This window comes from Bos grunniens, chromosome 4 (genome assembly GCF_055505025.1).
Source record: "Bos grunniens cultivar Pamir isolate PY7600 chromosome 4, Bosgru_T2T1.0, whole genome shotgun sequence".
NCBI classification, from domain to species: Eukaryota; Metazoa; Chordata; class Mammalia; order Artiodactyla; family Bovidae; genus Bos; species Bos grunniens.
In genome coordinates this window covers 109,796,392-109,815,310 of record NC_141168.1, presented here as the reverse complement: position 1 = coordinate 109,815,310, position 18,919 = coordinate 109,796,392, and the positions used below count along the sequence as shown (strand labels likewise).

The 18,919-nt window shown below is 40.3% G+C and overlaps 1 protein-coding gene and 1 long non-coding RNA gene across 9 annotated transcripts in view; one reads left to right on the top strand and one right to left on the bottom strand.

Annotated features, from left to right (window-relative positions):
* The window catches only part of LOC147374673 (uncharacterized), a 42,315-nt gene extending 37,181 nt beyond the window's left edge, over nt 1-5,134 (top strand). Inside the window, exon 3 of the long non-coding RNA XR_015163014.1 lies at nt 4,606-5,134. This is a non-coding gene — a long non-coding RNA (uncharacterized LOC147374673). The remainder of the gene's footprint in view (nt 1-4,605) is intronic.
* HEPACAM2 (HEPACAM family member 2) overlaps nt 1-18,919 on the bottom strand; it is a 61,385-nt gene that overhangs the window by 3,122 nt on the left and 39,344 nt on the right. For 6 of the 8 annotated variants that reach the window (XM_086397890.1, XM_086397891.1, XM_086397883.1 and 3 more), the window contains exons 5-9: nt 7,561-7,686; nt 7,448-7,472; nt 7,318-7,355; nt 5,634-5,707; nt 1,889-1,998 (exon numbers count right to left, since the gene is read on the bottom strand). In XM_086397890.1, coding sequence (XP_086254016.1) covers nt 1,889-1,998; nt 5,634-5,707; nt 7,318-7,355; nt 7,448-7,472; nt 7,561-7,686 — 373 coding nt within the window. Of the gene's footprint in view, nt 1-1,884; nt 1,999-5,633; nt 5,708-7,317; nt 7,356-7,447; nt 7,473-7,560; nt 7,687-18,919 lie in introns of those variants that run through there. The other 2 variants (XM_086397888.1, XM_086397886.1) reach the window with 2 other exon arrangements.

Below are 18,919 nucleotides of genomic sequence, written 5' to 3'. Positions count from 1 at the left end.
GGGGTCGCTAAGAGTCGGACATGACTGAGAGACTTCCCTTTCACTTTTCTCTTTCATGTGTTGGAGAAGGAAATGGCAACCTACTCCAGTGTTCTTGCCTGGAGAATCCCAGGGACGGGGGAGCCTGGTGGGCTGCCGTCTATGGGGTCACACAGAGTGGAACACGACTGAGGCGACTTAGCAGCAGCAGCAGCATGGTGTCCTGTAAGATTAATAACATAATGCTACAAAGCAATTTTCTTTTCTTTCCAAACTCGAAGCTCCCAGCTCTGTCAGGGTCTGCTCCTGGTTACCTGACTCCCTTTTCTCCAGGCTCCTTGAGACAAGAAGGATGCACTGATGGGGTCCTCTGAGGTGCACCTGTCACTTCTTCAGCCCTTAACTGAATGCACAGGCCCCCCGGGCTGGGTCTCCTCCCTGGAAGACCGTTTCCCAGGCATTCATCTGCTGCTGCTGCTGCTGCTGCTGCTAAGTCACGTCAGTCGTGTCGGACTCTGTGAGACACCATGGACAGCAGCCCGCCAGGCTCCCCCATCCCTGGGATTCTCCAGGCAAGAACACTGGAGTGGGTTGCCATTTCCTTCTCCAATGCATGAAACTGAAGAGTGAAAGTGAAGTCACTCAGTTGTGTCCGACTCTTAGCGACCCCATGGTCTGCAGCTCACCAGGCTCCTCTGTCCATGGGATTTTCCAGGCAAGAGTACTGGAGTGGGGTCATCCACTGCTGGCTGCTATTTTTGGTATTTACCCAGAGGTGTGCACGAATTACTTTGCTAGAACTGTTTTCTTTTGCCAAAGGGGAAGTTCCTGTGTATGGTTATTGATGTTCTTTTCAAAGTCAATAAATGACAAATAAAGAAATGATGGACGAAGATTTGTGGCAGTTATGCCTGAAGGCAGTTACAGCCCTCAAAAAAAGGAAGTTCATTTCATTATTCCAAAAGGCTGTTGGCATTAGTTTTTCCACCTATGGGAAGGGAAGGTGACTGCCTGGTGCCAGCCCCCAGGTTAACTGGATGAGCAGTTTCCGGGCTTTTCTTGAAGTGAGCCCAGTCCTTCACATGGTGGTTCCGTTCACTTGAGAGTAGACTGCTTTGAATCTGTGAGAGGTGGGCATTTGATGGGGACAGTGTTGGGCACATTTTGCAGGGTTTTTTTTTTCCCCCTGGTCCTATTTGTAGTGATTCGCCTGACAATGTAGGAGATGCAAGAGACATGGGTTCGATCCCTGGGTCAGGAAGATCCCCTGGAGGGTGAAATGGTACCCCACTCCAGTATTCTTGCCTGGAAAATTCCATGGACAGAGGAGCCTGGTGGGCTACAGTCCACGGAGTCGCAGAGTCGGACACGGCTGAGCGACTGAACATGAGCACACCCTTTGTAGTGATACTGCCTCTAAAACCACTACGTGTGTGCTTAGTCGCTGAAGTCGTGTCTGACTCTCTGCAGCCCCCATGGACTGTATGTAGCCTGCTATTCTCTGTCCATGGGATTATCCAGGCAAGAATACTGGAGTGGGTTGCCATTTCCTCTTCTAAAAACCCTACAGCCACTGGAAAATCAGCAAGATAACCAAGATGGCTTGAGAACTGGCCTAACGACCTCTTTCTTCTCCAGAAGTGGATTCATTTGGGGAAATGTTAGATTCTAGAGCTCTGGGTCTGGTCCACTGGCCCAAGTACTTGGCCCCAGAAGATACTTGTACGTTTGCCTGTTTTATTTCTTAGAGCTATTTTCAGGTGGGACAGTGTGTCCACATGTACGGGAGCCATAATTTCTGTTTTTAATGTATTTTTTCTTCTGAACCTTTCAGTAAACTCTGGGGACAGCAGGGGCTGAATCCTGAGCCCTCTCAATGTAGCATCATCAAAAGCAAGTTCGTACTTACTCTGGATGATCTTGCTGTTGGGCAGGGATGTGCTGAATAACTTCATAAATTGTGCTGTGCAAATCTTGCCCTGGTACACCATCAGAGGCTGGAACAGATCTCGCTGGCATCTGGAAAAATAGGGCACATTAAAAAAATTGGCAGACTAGCAAATGGAATTTCCACTATGCTACACGGCTGGAAACAACTGGAAGAGGTGATGACGAGAGAATTGGAACTGTTTAACTTCCCTTCATGGCCTTGCCGGTGGCTCAGTGCTAAAGAATCCACCTGCCAATGCAGAAGATGTGAGTTTGATCCCTGGGTAGGGAGGATCCCCTGGAGGAGGGCATGGCAATGCATTCCAGTATTCTTGTCTGGGAAAACCCATAAACAGAGAAGCCTGATGGGCTACAGTCCATGGGGTGGCAAAAGAGTCGGATACGGCTTAGCGACTAAAGAATAACAACTTTCCTTCAATATCTGTTTCCTCCTTGCTAAAGTTCCTTGCACTTACCCTATGGTAGTTTGTGCAGTGGCACAGAAGAGGAATAGCTGGGCAAACTATCACTTTTTCCCTCCATTTAAGCAAAAAGCTGGCAGTACTGTAAAGGAAGTGTAATAGAAAGAAAAGAAAACAACAAAAGGGAAGATATCAGGATAGCTTAGAATTAAAGAGCATATATCACTATCCTTTATATTATACCTCAGTCTTAGCTTTTTGATACTAATTGAAAATCATGTGTGCAAAGGTGGTTTAGGAAAAAGAATAATGAATAGCCGGAAGCCCTTATCATGTGGCAAGTTAGTAAAGGCAGTACCAAGAAATACAGAACATACAAGGGAAGATGGTTTGGTTTGAATGCAGTAATGGGCTTTAAAAGTAAAGACATAAAATGGAATACTAGATGCTTTTATACAATAAAATAAAACATACTATAAAAGCTTGTTAATTAAAAAAAAATAAAGGCTTGGATGAATGTGGAAAGTATAGTAGCATATGCTTGGTTAAGATCAACACGCATTTTATTATTGCAAGTGGCATTTTTGTTTCATTAACTCGTTTCTTATACTTGATGCTGTTATTCTTATAAATACTGCTTTCTTAGTCCTTAGCTAAAGTCTGGCTCCCCTCCTCGTCCCAACTCACCCTATGTTCATTGTACTTGTGGTCGCTTTCAGTCCTTTGTATTTATATAGTCCTACCTGTAGAGGACTCTGCACTATACAGATGATCTGAAGAGTCCTTTATTTCATCCCCATTTGACTTGCCAGATCACTTTGGAACGTCTTAGCTTCAGGTTTTTCTGGAAACTTCCTATTTCCATTCTACTTGTTACAGCTTTCACAACAGTCCTAGGCTATGTGATTCGATTCATACCATCAATTTTGTGTCTAGGGAACTTTGGTTCAGAGTCTGGACTTAAGATCAACTCTTGATTTTCTTTGGTATAGGGGTTTTCAGGGGCTATGAGAAAAGCAATCTACAGGACTCTCTGCTGTTGGGCGGTTAAGACTTTGCCTACCAATACAGTGAGTGCAGGTTCTATTCCTGGTGAGGGGCTAAGATCACACATGCCTCCTGGCCAAAAATCCAAAATGTAAAACAGAAGCAATATTGTAACAAATTCAATAAACACTTTAAAAATGGTCCACATCAAAAAAAAGTCTTTAAAAAAATTTTTAAAAAGCAATCTATATAGAAAATGACTAACTTACTTACCTAACCTAATACTAGAGCTGTTAGCAAGTAATAAATTTGTTCATTCCATGCCATTGCTTTCTGTACAACTCCCCAAAAGAAGTGCTAAATGGACAATGAAAGGTATAGCAAATAGACAGAGAAGGAGTATTCATCATTTCATGTATCACGAGAAACTAAAAGATGGATTCTGATTTTTGAAAACTCATAAAGTTAGTAATTCATTCCCCTTCTTAACTTCAGTTTTGAGATCTTGGTAATGTTATTATTATTCCTTTCTCAAAGCCATTGCACTCAGCTGCTAATCTTCACACGATTCTGGCTGCTTCTAACATGGATCCTTTTCCCCCTCCTTCTTGGGTTGTTCGTGTTGGTTTCTCACTTCTTCCCAAAGCACCTGGAACTGCCAATGAAAGCCTCCAGCTGATTCCTCAGGAGTTTTCATCTCTGAAGATGGGTATGGTTCCAAATCGAGTTATTCCACTTACGACAGATTCCCCGGTGGCTCAGATGGTAAAAAATCTGCTTGCAATGCCGGAGACCTGGGTTTGATCCCTGAGTTGGGAACATCCCCTGGAGAAGGGAATGGCTACCCACTCCAGTATTCCTGCCTGGAGAATCCCATGGACAGAGGAGCCTGGTGGGCTACAGTCCATGGGGTCACAAAGAGTTGGACATGCCTAGGTGGCTAACACTTTCACTTTTCTCGTATGTAATCAAGCATTCATTTCTTGGCCTTAGGTTCTTTAGAACTGTAGCATTTTGAGTAGAGATCCTCTCAATACAATCTTAAAACTGAGTAGTGGTTAATTGCAAGAATAAATTTAAAGTTTCTTACATAGAACTCACCCCTTTCCAATGCATCCCTAGGAATAAAATATAACTTCAAAATTCATTTCCCGGTCTTATCAGGCTTCAGTTTCCTGCTTCTCCATTTAAAAGACATGCCTGAGAGGGGTGCTTGCTGTCATGATGAGGAGCTGTCTCTGAAATAACTGATCCACCAAATTATTTATTTTTGTCTTTTTGGTTGTAGAAGTGAATGGTGAGCCTATCCTGCCTGAGATGGAACAGGACACACAGACTTTGCAATGCCGTTTTGCCCTTTACCAGTGATGACGTGGATGCTGGTGCTATGACTCACCCACAAGAGGATGAAATTCCATCATTCCCCTGCCATTACTCACTGGCATTTGAGAAATAAAGCCTGTGGCCAGGTAACTTGCTGGATGAACCTCAGAACCTTAGAATTCTCCGAACAAGTGAGACAACCAATCCCAAATGGCAAATAGTTTTTAAAAATGGAAATGAAAATGCCCAAGAGGCAAGTAGTTCATTTCAGGGGCCCCTTTCTTAGGTGAACTATCACAGGGGAATAAGGAAACAGGAAAGATCAATTGTATATAAATCTATAAACATGTTAATGAGCCGATTAGCTCAGAGAAACATTCTATTTGTCTCTTAAACAAAATTGATTGCTTCAAAGACCTTGTCTGTGCAGACTGAAAAAAAAAGCTTCAACTGTATAAAAGTTCTCTTGCACCTTCAGAAAAAAATAAAAATATGTACCTGCATATTTTGGGTTTCTACACTACCTTTCTTCTGAAGAACATAAAGTACCTGTATAATCAATTGTCTCTGCAATGTCCTCAGGAGATATGAGGGGGAATTAAAGGGGAAACTAAATGACAGAGAGAGTCAGTGAAGAGACAGTCCACTTATCAAAGTGATGCAGAATGATTTAAACCAGGGTCTCTCCGTCCCTCTTTTATTCAATTCTTTTGACCTTCAACCGAGCTAATTCTCTCTCCACTGAGCTTACCAGGTAAAGAATGCTTATGAATTCGTGTAATTTCCTTATTTGTGTTAGCCTTTTTGATAGAGGCTTAGAAAGACACTTTAGCTCCCCAGATCCGGCACCGTCATTCCTTATAGAGTGAGTCAATACGGCTGAGGGTAGCGCAGCCATTGGACTGCAGCGCCCCCATGTTCAAAGGAAGGCTGCTTACACCTCTGCTGAAGCAGAATGCTACTGCTAGGATAAGCAGCCTCTAGAAAACCAACCCTGGCAACACCAGAAGCATCTGGAAAAGCAACAAATTCGTATATTCCAAAGTCATCCAGCGCATCCTCGTGGCCTGAAATGGAAAACAAATACTCCTTACAAACCAAATGCCTTGAACTGCGATCGTTATACTTTTTTTTTTTTTAAAGAAACCTTTATAAAGTGATCTTTATGGTTTGCTTCAAGTGGTATGTGTATAAAACCAATTTAACATTTCCCATTGACTCAATGGACATGAAGTTGAGCAAACTCTGGGAGAGAGTGAAGGACAGGGAAGCCTGGCTTGCTGCAGTCCATGGGGTTACAAAGAGCTGGACACGACTGAGTGACTGAACAACAACAACAATCCTCTACAGTCATGCTGCCACCAAGTAGTACTGGAAATCACTCCTTTTGAAGCTCAGAACTGAAACTGAATTGGGACAATTATTCTTAAAGTCTGATGTAGGAACAGTGGTGTATCATATATATTCAAGTAAACACATGTGGGCAGCCTTGCCCTTTGTAACTTTCAGTTACCGGAGACTTATAGCCACCAAGGCCTCAATCTGTCGATCACAGCAGCTCTTAATCCACCCATAATATTGCTGTATCCTGGTAGATCTAACAGAGTCCACCAGGACTAATAATAAAAAAATAAGCGACTAAGAGCTTCCCTTGTGGCTCAGCTGGTAAAGAATCCACCTGCAATGTGAGAGACCTGGGTTTGATCCCTGGGTTGGGAAGATCCCCTGGAGAAGAGAAAGGCTACCCACTCCAGTATTCTGGCCTGGAGAATGCCATGGACTGTATAGACCATAGGGTCACAAAGAGTTGAACGTGACTGAGCAACTTTCACTTCACTTCATGGCTGCCTATGCATACAATAGAATACACAAGTCCAGTATCACCTAAACTATCATCTGTACAATTGTAGGGTGGCTCTTCCAGATAGTCTCTGGGAGCTTTCAGAACTCCGACACTTTATTATTTGTGAGAAAGGACTAGATACGGGGAAGAAGACCCATGTTTACTAAGAATCCAGGCATTGTATTAGGCACTTATTACACTGTATTTAATTCTCAGAGCAATCCTGAGAGGGCGTTATGAGCTCTATTGTAGAGATGAGTTGAGGTCAGGAAAAATAATTTTCCCAAGGCGACACTGGGGAGAAGAGGCACATATGGGACAGAAATCCAGCTCCTTTGACTCTAAGGCCTGAGCAAAAACCCCACTGTTAACATAACAACTCAGGCGGGAGTCAGAAGTGATGGCAGTGAGGGGCACCCCTAGGGTCGGAGAAGCTGCAACCCGGGGGACCTCCCTTTCCTCTTCTCCCTGGACAGGAGCTGCCAGCACTGTGTCTGCTTTACAAACTGACACAGCGAGAGAACACTTGGGCAGTTCCAAAGTTGTAAGAGGATCAATGGAATATGGGTCAATGATGGTGGGCGAACGGTAGTCTCTCTGAGCCTGAGTTCTCTTGCCTGTAGAATGATGTTGAAAGTGTCTTTTGGGGCTTATCTTACAAATCTATGTGACCTACAGAAAACTAATACAAGGGATAGCACTTCGTGAAGTGAGGGCAGTCACCCTAGGAGGGGATGAATTCTGTTATCTCAATAGTACATTGTATAGAATAGTTAATATTAACAATATATATTAATAATGATAATACACAACCCCTCTCAGCCTGGCCATTACCTGAAAATGTTCGTGCTTTCCTGTATTCTGTTTCTGGCCTGAAAAGACAAATTGGTGTTTCTGTCAGTCTTAATCATTGAGGAGAAAGCATTCAAGAGAAAAATTATTTTCATAGAAACATATGCATTACCTGCCTTCTAGCTTTTGTTTTATAACTAAAAACCAAGAAAGAAAAAAACACAGTAAGATACTTTTTAGTATACATATAAACCATTCATATATATATTTAAAAATTTAACCTACCTTTGTAGGGTTGAAATTTTTTCCATAAGAAAAGAAGACACATGGATATAATCAAAAAGAGTGATATTCCAGTTATACTTGCTAAAGGGGACAATGATTTCCCTTTCTGTGCAAGCTTCTCTATTCCTAAATAAAAAGACAAGTATATTTTAATATTTTTATTAAAGATCAATAATAAATTATTATATAGCTTGGCTTTATGCTTTATTCTAAATGAAACAGTATTGCAAATGTATATATATTACACTACACACTCACACACACATATATACACACATACAGAGTCTGAGCAAGACCTAACAGAAGGAATACATTTATTTGAGAATACACACTAAACTTTCTAAGGATATTTATGATTGGAAATGTGGTGAGCTGTTCAGGATAATACCCTTGTGTTATACTAGATGTAGAAAATAGCTCATGTCATATTTTTCAATAGTGTTTGCTAGCATGTAAGTTGGATCTGTTTGAGCTCATTGTATGAACATCCCCAGATGCTAGGCTGCTCTCTCTCTCTCTTCCCATCTCACTCTTTTTAACACCGTTCATGTATGTGGATTTTCTAGAGTGGTGGTGAGCAATGAAGTAATGAAGCAAGAGTAATGAAGCAAGAGGAGAGGTGTTAAGTTTAAATCATTACTAATTTTTGACCAATAAAGAGATTTTAATCTCTAAAATAAAATATGTGTGATTGTCAATAGAATATTTTAAATCCTACTTTCGACTACAATTTACTTTGGTTTGCAAGTCATTCCTTTTGTTAATATTCCTATATAAAATATAGTGCTAATAGCTAACACCTGTTGAGTGCTTACAATACATCAGGCTCCATTCTAAGAGTTCACGATACATATTAACCCCTGGATGTCACAACAATGCTATTAGGGCGGCCTCAGAGGGTAAAGAATCTGCCTGCAATGCAGGCAGACCCAGGTTTGCAGTGCAGACCTGGGTTCCATCCCTGGGTTGGGAAGATCCCCTGGGGGAGGGCATGGAAACCCATTCCAGTATTCTTGCCTGGAGAGTCCCCATGGACAGAGGAGCCTGGTGGGCTACAGACCATGGGGTCGCAAAGAATTGGACACGACTGAGTGACTAAGCACAGCACAGCACATTATTAGTATTATGCCCTCTTAGAGATGGGGAATCCGAGGCTTCCCTGGGGTCACTCAGGAAGTAAGTGGCAGAGTCCAGATGAGACCCCAGACTCTTGACACTCTGTGCTTCATTTTGATGCTGTTTTGACAATGTTTTGACAAAATTTACTATGTATGGCAAAGTTGACACTAGTTTCAGACTACAACATGCTTAGTCAGAGAGTTAATCTATGAAGTGGAAATTGTTGTGACCTTCAACAAAAGCAAGTAACAGATGTCTTCCATATTACATGTGAATCAGGTATTGATGTGGACTTGAATGGTGGTAGCTGCCCATCTCAGTCCAGTTGAATGTGGGGGTGACAGCCATGGGATGTCACTTCCCTTCTGCCATGGTGGAGAACAGCTTGGGCATCTGGGTGTGGTGAAGAACACGGTGGAGACTCAACTCTGCAATAAATATCCAGCCTGCATCCTGTCGACTTCTACCACAAAGACTTGGCTGAGGCCTCCAGCAGCCAAGATAAGAATGAAAACTTAATCTTTCCTTTCTTTTACTGTGGACCTATATATACTCTCTCAGCTTTTCTACCTACATCACTTGCACTTTTTAATCTTCCCTGAATCTTGTTATAATGTAGTGTATATCATATATGTTAAACTCCAGTTAAAAAGTCAGGGGAATCATGATATCTCCTTGAATTGCTCTTGTTGGAGAAGACTCTTGAGAGTCCCTTGGACTGCAAGGAGATCCAACCAGTCCATCCTAAAGGAGATCAGTCCTGGGTGTTCATTGGAAGGACTGATGCTGAAGCTGAAACTCCAATACTTTGGCCACCTGATGCGAAGAGTTGACTCATTTGGAAAAGACCCTGATGCTGGGAAAGATTGAAGGCAGGAGGAGAAGGGGATGACAGAGGATGAGATGGCTGGATGGCATCACCAACTCAATGGACATCGGTTTGGGTGAACTCCAGGAGTTGGTGATGGACAGGGAGGCCTGGCGTGCTGCGGTTCATGAGATCACAAAGAGTCAGACACAACTGAGCAACTGAACTGAACTGATATTCACTTTAAGTCCTTAAGAGTTTAAGCAAGTTGCTTTTCATCACCAAAATCTTTACTATTTTAGATGGTATGTTTATATGTTTCTGGTAGGTATCCAGAGAACTGTGTTCTTAAAATGTTCCTTTTTTTTTCTTTACATGTTTAAAAAATCTGTTTATTTGTTTAGGCTATGTTGGGTCTTTGTTGCTGTGTGAGGCTTTCTCTAGTTGCAGTGAGTGGAGGCTACGCTCCAGTTGTGGTGTGCAGGCTTCTCCTTGCAGTGGCTTCTCTGGTTGCAGAGCGTGGGCTCGACGGTGCAGGGCTTCAGTCGTTGTGGCACGTGGGCTCAGTAGCTGTGGCACACGGACTCTGGAGTGCGCAGGCTGCAGTGGTTGGGGTCTGTGGGCTTAGATGCGCTGAGGCGTGTGTGTTATTCCCACAGCAGGGATCAAACCTGTGTCTCCTGCCTTGGCAGGTGGATTCCCAACCACGGGACCACCAGAGAAGTCCTCAAAATGTTATTTTTATGGCATTACAATAGATATGTAATATTTACTGCTTTTAAACAGGTTGTAAATTAAACTTTTTTCAATTTTGGGTAGAAGAAATAAAATCAAGGTAGTATAAAATGAACTAGAATTGCAACTTATTGGTTTTGATCTAGACCAAAACATCACAAAGCTTATTAGAAATTTTTCTTCCTTTTCTCTCGGTTAATAATTTGTAGAAAAAGTTACACTCTCCCACTGTTAGAATGCTGGCCTTTTAGTTGGTAACTGTTGTAGCCTTTGGGTGATCACTGCTTGAGGTCTAGGCCTTTCTTCAGATACCATGCTCCTACTTCACAGGTTTGTTTTCTCTAAAGAGCTGGGCAGTGCTGAATGCGCTGCTTACCTCTAAGGGCCTGGATTTTCATAGCAGTAAAATGAGGAGGCTGGAGTGACTGGCTTTTAAGTTTTCTTGTTGCTTGGATATTATATGATTTGAGGCAGCCAAGAGGTTTTACATGAAGTTTACGCAAATAGGACACTATATGCAATGGTATGGAGAAGACTCTTGAGAGTCCCTTGGACTGCAAGGAGATCAAATCGGTCCATTCTAAAGGAAATCAATCCTGAATATTCACTGGAAGGACTGACGCTGAAGCTGAAGCTCCAATACTTTGGCCACCTCATTTGAAAAGACCCTGATGCTGGGAAAGATTGAAGGCAGGAGGAGAAGGGGACGACAGAGAATGAGATGGTTGGATGGCATTACAGACTCAATGGATGCAAGTTTGAGCAAACTCCAGGAGATGGTGAAGGACAGGGAAGCCTGGAGTGTTGCAGTCCATGGGGTTGCAAAGAGTTGGACATGACTGAGCGACTGAACAACAACAAGAACAACAATGCAGTGGTAAGCTAATAACTGAGTATCAAAAAAGCTATATGCGCATATCCACATACAAAAGTTATAAATTTTACTGATGTGAAGGATGTGTGGCCTAATTTAGAATTAATAATAAAGTATGCAATACTCTTTATTGCTAATTCCATATATCTAACTGATTCTTATGGCTTGTTTTTGTTGATTTTTGCTGAACTTGTGTATTTTCAACCATATTTTGAAACAATTAGATTTCAAATAAATGCTTGGTTATTATCCAATTCAGCAAAGAAATAGTTTACATCAAAGATAAACAAGTGTAACTTCACCATGAATGTTGGTTGACATTTATGAAGATGAACCTGAAACAATGGTGACATTTGTTGGAACTTCATTTAACGGTAATTTGAATAACTGCTTTGTTAAACTGGATAATAGTTTTCGAATACTGGAAGAACTCAGATATTTTTTGGCCATATATAATGTAATGGCTATGGAAACAATGCACTTTCAAATTTTCTCTGTATTATCATTTCATCACTTAAGTGTAACAATCAACAATTTTTCCATCACTCTCATATATGGCAACAATCTTATTAATTGAATAATATCCCCTGAGTTCTGTAGTTGTTGTGTGCAATATTCATATTATTTCATTTAGGTCAAATTGTTTTTCTTTATTATTGTTAGGTTTTTGACTGCTTGTTCTATCAGTCACTGACAGGAATATGTTAAAATCTCCCACTCTGTGGATTTTTCTATTTCTCTTGTCAATTTTTGCTATTTATTAGATGTACTTGGATGCTATTCTAGTAGATGCATATAAATTCAGAATTTTTATATCTTCCTGCTGAACAGATCACTTCATTTTTATGAAATGTCCATTTTTAACCTGAAGTAATATTTCTTAAGAAATATATCTAATTCTTATCTAATTTCTTTGGTATTAGTGTGGCCACACCAGCTTTCTTTGGACCATTTGCATGGCTTTTTTGTTCACTCATTTACTTTCAGCATCCTTTATATAATTTATATCTCTTGTAAGTATTAAATAGTATTTTAATACCTAGCTTTACAATACTTGTCTTTTAGTTGGAATATTTAGTCCATTAATATATAATGTAATTATTAATATATTTTGGTTTCTAACTATAATCTGATTTTTTTCTACATATCCTACATTTTTGCTGTCTCCTTTTTTGTCTTAATTTGGTTTTATTATGAGTTTATTTTATTCCTCTTTTCCTCTCTGTTTGTTATACACTTTTTGTCTCTTAGATTTTAGAGATGAAAAAATAATCTAACCAGAATTAATACTTTTAGGCAAAATATTCTATGACATAAATCACAGCAATATTTTCCTATATTAGTCTGCCAGGGCAAAAGAAATAAAAGCAAAAAAACACAGTGAGACCCAATAAAACTTGTAAGTTTTTGCACACTCAGCAAAGGAAACCATAAACAAAATAAAGAAGCAACTTAAGAACTGGGGAAAAATATTTGCAGATGATGCAACCAACAAAGACTTAATTCCAAAATATATAGACAGCTCATACAGCTCATTATCAAAAAACCAAAAAACTCAATCAAAATATGGACAAAAGACATAAATATTTCTTCAAAGAAGACATACAAATGGCCAACAGTCACATGAAAAGATGCTCAACATCACTGATTATTAGAGAAATGCAAATCAAAACAATGCAGTAATAACAACTTTCGTATTAAAGATGTTCAAGCTAAAATTCCAATATAGGTCTCAAATTTAATTTAGTAGTGCTGACTACAATTCTCTGCTCTTTCTACCACTTTTGCCTGACCATTATATGAGAAATAGAAATTCTTTAAATCATTGCACCCAAATCTACTTGGTTCTACCAACTGGAACTACAACAAATAAATCAGACCCTGCATGATGCCACATCGATTGTTTGATGAAGCTCTTACTTCTCCCCTGAGAAGTCTCTTCTTCAGATCCAGTATCTCCAGATGATATTCTTTATGTGACTGATTTTCACATTCTCTACCATTTCAGAAGTACAATTTTAGAAGCTCAACAAAGCTATTCAATTTTACTTCTCAAGTATAAATTCAGAAGGACCCGTACTCTGGTGTGGCTATCAATAAGACAGAGGCAAACAGAATGGTCTGAGACACCAGCAGTGATACAAAAGCAAAGTAACAGCAGAAAAAAATTGATAAGAAATGCTAAATAATAAAGTGGCATGATTTAAGATACAGCATATTACTTGGGCACCACTTTTAGCAAGTGAATTCTCTTATTTGTTCATTTTAGATCCAATTACTGAAATAAAAATTAGCCAATTTTCAGATATACACAATCAAATTTAGGTGCATTATATATGTATAAAACCAAATGTACATTTGTTTCCCATTTATTTGGTATGGGTATGTCATATCAGTAATAATGAAAATAATAAAAGGAATTAAAAGATGAAGAAACAGTTTCAGAGAAATGAAAATACACGTCATAGTCAGTCCTAGAACGGAGACTGGAGAAATACATTTTTTCCCTGATTGCAAAAAATTTAATGGTTTTAACAATTGGCAGGTAGGCTCAATATATTCACTTTTTCCTCTAACCTTTTCTAACACCAGGTTTGATGTACTCCAACTCTCTCACTTCTTGATAACCAGACTGCCTTCACTAAAATTCAATATCCCCTAGTCCCTAGAAATAAATTCAATGCTAATTTATTTGGGTCAACTGTTTACAATACACTTTACAATGAAAAATATTTTAATATAGTCTCAGCTGTTTTTCCCCTTCATCTTGAAAACATGCTAATAATTATTATTTCAGAGTGTTTCTCGTAATGCTGAAGTTACACTCTGGCATACACTGGCTCTGCCAGGCGCTCCTATGATTCTGATGCCTTGTAGTAGGTTCAACAACAAGGACTGGATGTTTAAATGAGATAAGACACATCTCCTCCCCTCTCCTGCATTTTTAAATTTTTGTCTCTTTTACTTTGTGTTTCCCGGAATGACAGAATTTGTACATTCTGTCCTAGAGGGGATCCAACGCATTCTCTTTAGCATTACTTCCTTATTTCTTCAGGCTCCTTCCTTATTGCCCTCTAGCCTCTCTCCCCTTTGGCTTCTGTTAGCCCTCCATCAGAAAGTATCCTGAGGTGACTAGCACCTGTCAGCTCTAAACCTTGGCCATGGCTAAGGCCAAGTATCCTCTCCCTGGAGACTGAAGAAGAGAGGCAATCCTTTTCTCAGAACTAATGATCTTCCCTGTTTAGGCCCCCTTCTCCTCTAGAGCACCCTGATTCTCTCAACACACTTCTCATACATGGAATCTAGAAAAACGGTACTGATGGACCTATCTGCAGGGCAGGAATAGAGACGCAGACGTAGAGAATGGCCGTGTGGGCACAGTGGGGGAGGAGAGGGCGGGACGAACTGAGAGCGTAGCACTGTGTCAGTCTATCTCTACGCTACCATGTGTAAAATGCACAGCTAGTGGGAAGCTGCTGTATAAAACAGGGAGCCCAGCCCAGTGCTCTGTGCTGACCTAAAGGGCTGGGGTGGGGGTGGGGTGGCTGGGAGGCTCAAGAGGGAGGGGTGTATATATATATATATATGTATGTATGTATGTATATATGCTTGTGAGTGATTTGTGTTGTTGTATGGCAGAAACCATACAATCCTAAAGAAAATCCAGTCCATCCTAAAGGAAATCAGTCCTGAATATTCACTGGAAGGACTGATGCTGAAGCTGAAACTCCAATATTTTGGCCACCTGATGCGAAGAAGTGACTCATTGGAAAAGATCCTGATGCTGGGAAAGGTTGAAGGCAGGAGAAGAAGGGGATGATGGAGGATGAGATGGTTGGATGGCGTCACCAACTCAATGGACGTGAGTGTGAGCAAGCTCTGGGAGTTGGTGGTGGATAGGGAAGCCTGGTGTGCTGCAGTCCATGGGGTCACAAAGAGTCAGACACAACTGAGTGACTGAAATGAACTGATGGCAGAAACCAACACCAATTGTAAAGCAATTATCCTCCAATTAAAAACAAAACAAAACAAAGCAAAACACTGCTTCTCTCTACCAGAATACACAAAACTTACCAGGTTCAGTATTTGACATTTACAAAATGAAAAATGCCAGATTTGTCCAGGATGAAATCAAGTGGCACAATTGCTGTGGCATCAGCTCCCAGGCGAGTGTGCTGAGGAGAGATGGATTTCTAGAACCCAGACTGCAACTAAGACGACAGGGGAATTCTGACCTCACTGCCACAGAGAACATACAGGAATCCCAAATGTGGTTCTGGACATTTGCAGCAGCTCCCCTCTTCCTTCTTTCAGAGAATTCTGTACTCTTTAGCACATAGCATGCCATTCTCCCCCTTATTTAAACACGATTGACTCATTTACTAAAGCCCTAGTGCAAATGCTATTTGCCCCCTCCTTAGGCAAACAAATAAAATGAAATAACATATTAAGTGCAAATATAGGCAAGAGGTGTGGTATCCATGGTATCGCAGCCCTGCTGTTTGAGAGACTGCACCTAAAACAAGACAGCCATATGCCACCAGTCAGCTTGTCTATTTCTAGATCAGAATGGAGTCCTGAGGTCGCTCCCATCCAGTCTGTAAGCTGATTATGGCCAGTGATTCATGTTCCTATGGCAATGAAGATGGCCTCCTGGAGGCATGCTATTTCCACACCCTACCACAGCCCCACCCGACAGACACAGTTGTTCTGTGATAGATGCTCAGGGGATGTCACCTAAGGCTCCAGGGTCTGGATGTAAGGGTTGCAGCTCATCTCAGTTGTTATCCTCCATGATCTAAAGTGAAATACATCTCCTGGAAATCTTAACCAGAGAAATTTCTAGGTAGTTAACAGAAATCAGTAAATTCATTTTCCTGCCTAGGAGTAGGGTCATTTTGCCATTCTCTTCTTTAGGAAAAGTTGTGCAATTAGAAATAGATACTAAAAAATTAGAGATTTTGCTGGATCACATACAAAAATATTTCTACTGTGGCTAAATCTCAAATTGTGGCCATGTGACTCTTGAGAACTCTAATAACTTGTACATTGGAATGTTGTCATGAAATGTGAACATTTGAATTCTGATTATAAACATTTTAATTTTATGTATATTGCATGTCACAATAGTGATTTAGACCCAGTTAAATTTTAAAGTAGGGATACTTGGATTCAAGAAAGTCTTTAATTATGGTAATAAAATCATTGTTCTTCCAAAATATGAATGCTAAGTTATTACTTTAATTGCTATTCTTTTCTTGAAAGTTACATACTAGGTATTACTTTTAGTTACAAATATTTCATTATTTCTCACTAATATGAAAGTACACATGTCTGGATAAACCAGAGTATCTATTTGTTTATAGCATAAAGTTAGTTAAGGTGATAAAATACATACTATCTTGTACAAATATGTGACATATCCTGTATATATGTGACGTATTTTTTAGACATTGATACTCTCAGTCAACGTCAAGGGAGACAGTTTACTCAGTGGTTTAAAAAAGGGGTTTTGAATTCAGATATTACTTTATCACTGACTAGCTGGGTGACTTTGCCTATTTCCCCTGTTTTCTTTAGGATATCTCTACTAAGATACAGAGAGGTCCATTGATAACTTAGATGTGAATCATAGTCCAAAGAGGGGGGAGGCACCATCTGGTTTAGTCTTAAACGGGCAGGAAAACATAGAGCTAATAGCCACATTCTCTAGTCTTCCTCTCCTGAACTGAAAGTCCCTATCAAATAATCAAAACCTTTGATTATTTCTAGTGCTTGTTGTTTTCTTTCCAAATTTATGACTACATAGTTATCTTTGACTCCTTCTTCCTTTGCCTCTCGTGTCTTATTGCTGAGTTTTTTTGATCGGCCACATTCTTTGCCTCATTACAAACAAAGATGTTCTGTTTCTTACAACTGCTGCTGCTGCTGCTAAGTCGCTTCAGTCGTGTCTGAAGCCCACCAGGCTCCCCCGTCCCTGGGATTCTCCAGGCAAGAACACTGGAGTGGGTTGCCATTTCCTTCTCCAATGCATGAAAGTGAGAAGTGAAAGTGAAGTCGCTCAGTCGTGTCCGACTCTTAGCGACCCCATGGACTGCAGCCCACCAGGCTCCTCCATCCGTGGGATTTTCCAGGCAAGAGTACTGGAGTGGGGTGCCATTGCCTTCTCCGGTTTCTTACAACTAGACTCTGGTTATGTCAAACGTAACTTGGTTTTAAAAATATCTCAAAGGCAGACATCTCACCATTCTAAATTATTTTGCATTTTCCACAGATATTAATATAGGTAGCTCATCAGAATGGATGGTCAGTAAGTGTTCAGCTGACAGTTACAAATGATGTCCAATGTTTTCATGTAGGTTGTTGTTGTTGATTCCCTAAGTCATGACCCACTCTTTTGCGGCCCCATGGATGTAGCCCGCCAGGCTCCTCTGTCCACGGGATTTCCCAGGCAAGAATACTAGAGTGGGTTGCCCTGTCCTTCTCCAGGGGATCTTCCTGACCCAGATCAAAACTGCAACTCCTGTTTAGCAGGTGGATTTGGACTCTTTACCACTGAGCCACCTGGTTTGTTTGTACCTTTAATTTGCATTGTAGAGATTCATTGATTTGGAAAAGTTTCTAAAAATCAAATACTTAAAACACATTAATACTACTCATTTTCTTTGCCATTTGCTACTGTTTAAGTTCTGTGGACATTTGGGGATTGGAAAACAGCTCTACAAACCACAAAGAGGTCATGAATGTTGACAGCACTGAATCACTCTGAAAAATAAGCACCTGCTCTTCTTATTTACAATAATAACAAATGTCTGCTCTCTGTACAGGTCAAACAGGTTTTTTAGATTTTGCAAAAGGTGATTATTTGATATTAAGACTGTAGCTGTCTTTGGACTTTGGTAAAAAGATCTGAATCAAATATTGGGGGATTCTGATACTATGATGATAGCTTGGCTGAATATTATGGAAAAAGTTTAGGTAGTAAGAAAGGTTTCAGTGCAGTACACACCTACATATCATAGACATGTTCTCACTTGCAGTGAGTATGAGGAACAAGTCTAAGACAACATCCAGATTGCCACAAAATTACATACTTAATTATGCTGTTTTTAAAAATTATGTTTCAGTTAACCATTGAGGTAAAAAGCTGGTTAAATATATTAAAAACTTGGTAAAATAGAAAGTAAAGTATGCTGGCTGTTTACTTACATGCCTGCCACCCCCCCGTATCAGGCTGTGAGCATCTTGTTAGCAGGAATTATTTTTTTCAGATGGCATTTACCCTAGTATTTGGTCCATAACAGGTGTCAAATAATGAAAGATTGATTGCCTGGTTTATATAACCCTAAACACCCTGGTGGCTCAGACGGTAAAGAATCTGTCTGCAGTGCAAGAGACCTGGGTTTGATCTCTGGGTCAAGAAGATCCCCTGGAGAAGGGAATGGCAACCCACTCCAGTATTCTTGCCTGGAGAATTCCATGGATAGAGGAGACTGGTGGACTACAGTTCATGGGGTCGCAAAGAGTCAGACGTGACAGAGAGACTAACACAAACACATATATGTTTTTGAGACCTATAAGGAAAATATGTTATTAACTACTGCCCAAATGAAGCATAATTCAGGCACTGCATTGTCCAATATGATAGTCACTAGATATATGTTAGCTACTAGAAATACTTAAATTAAAATTAATAGGGACAAAATAAAAGCTTCAGTTCTTCAGTGGCATAACCATATTTTAAGTGCTCAAAAGCCAAATGAGCTATGGGAACTTGAATAGGATTTGCATACTACTGTTGTGTAAAAATTGTATAAATCTTA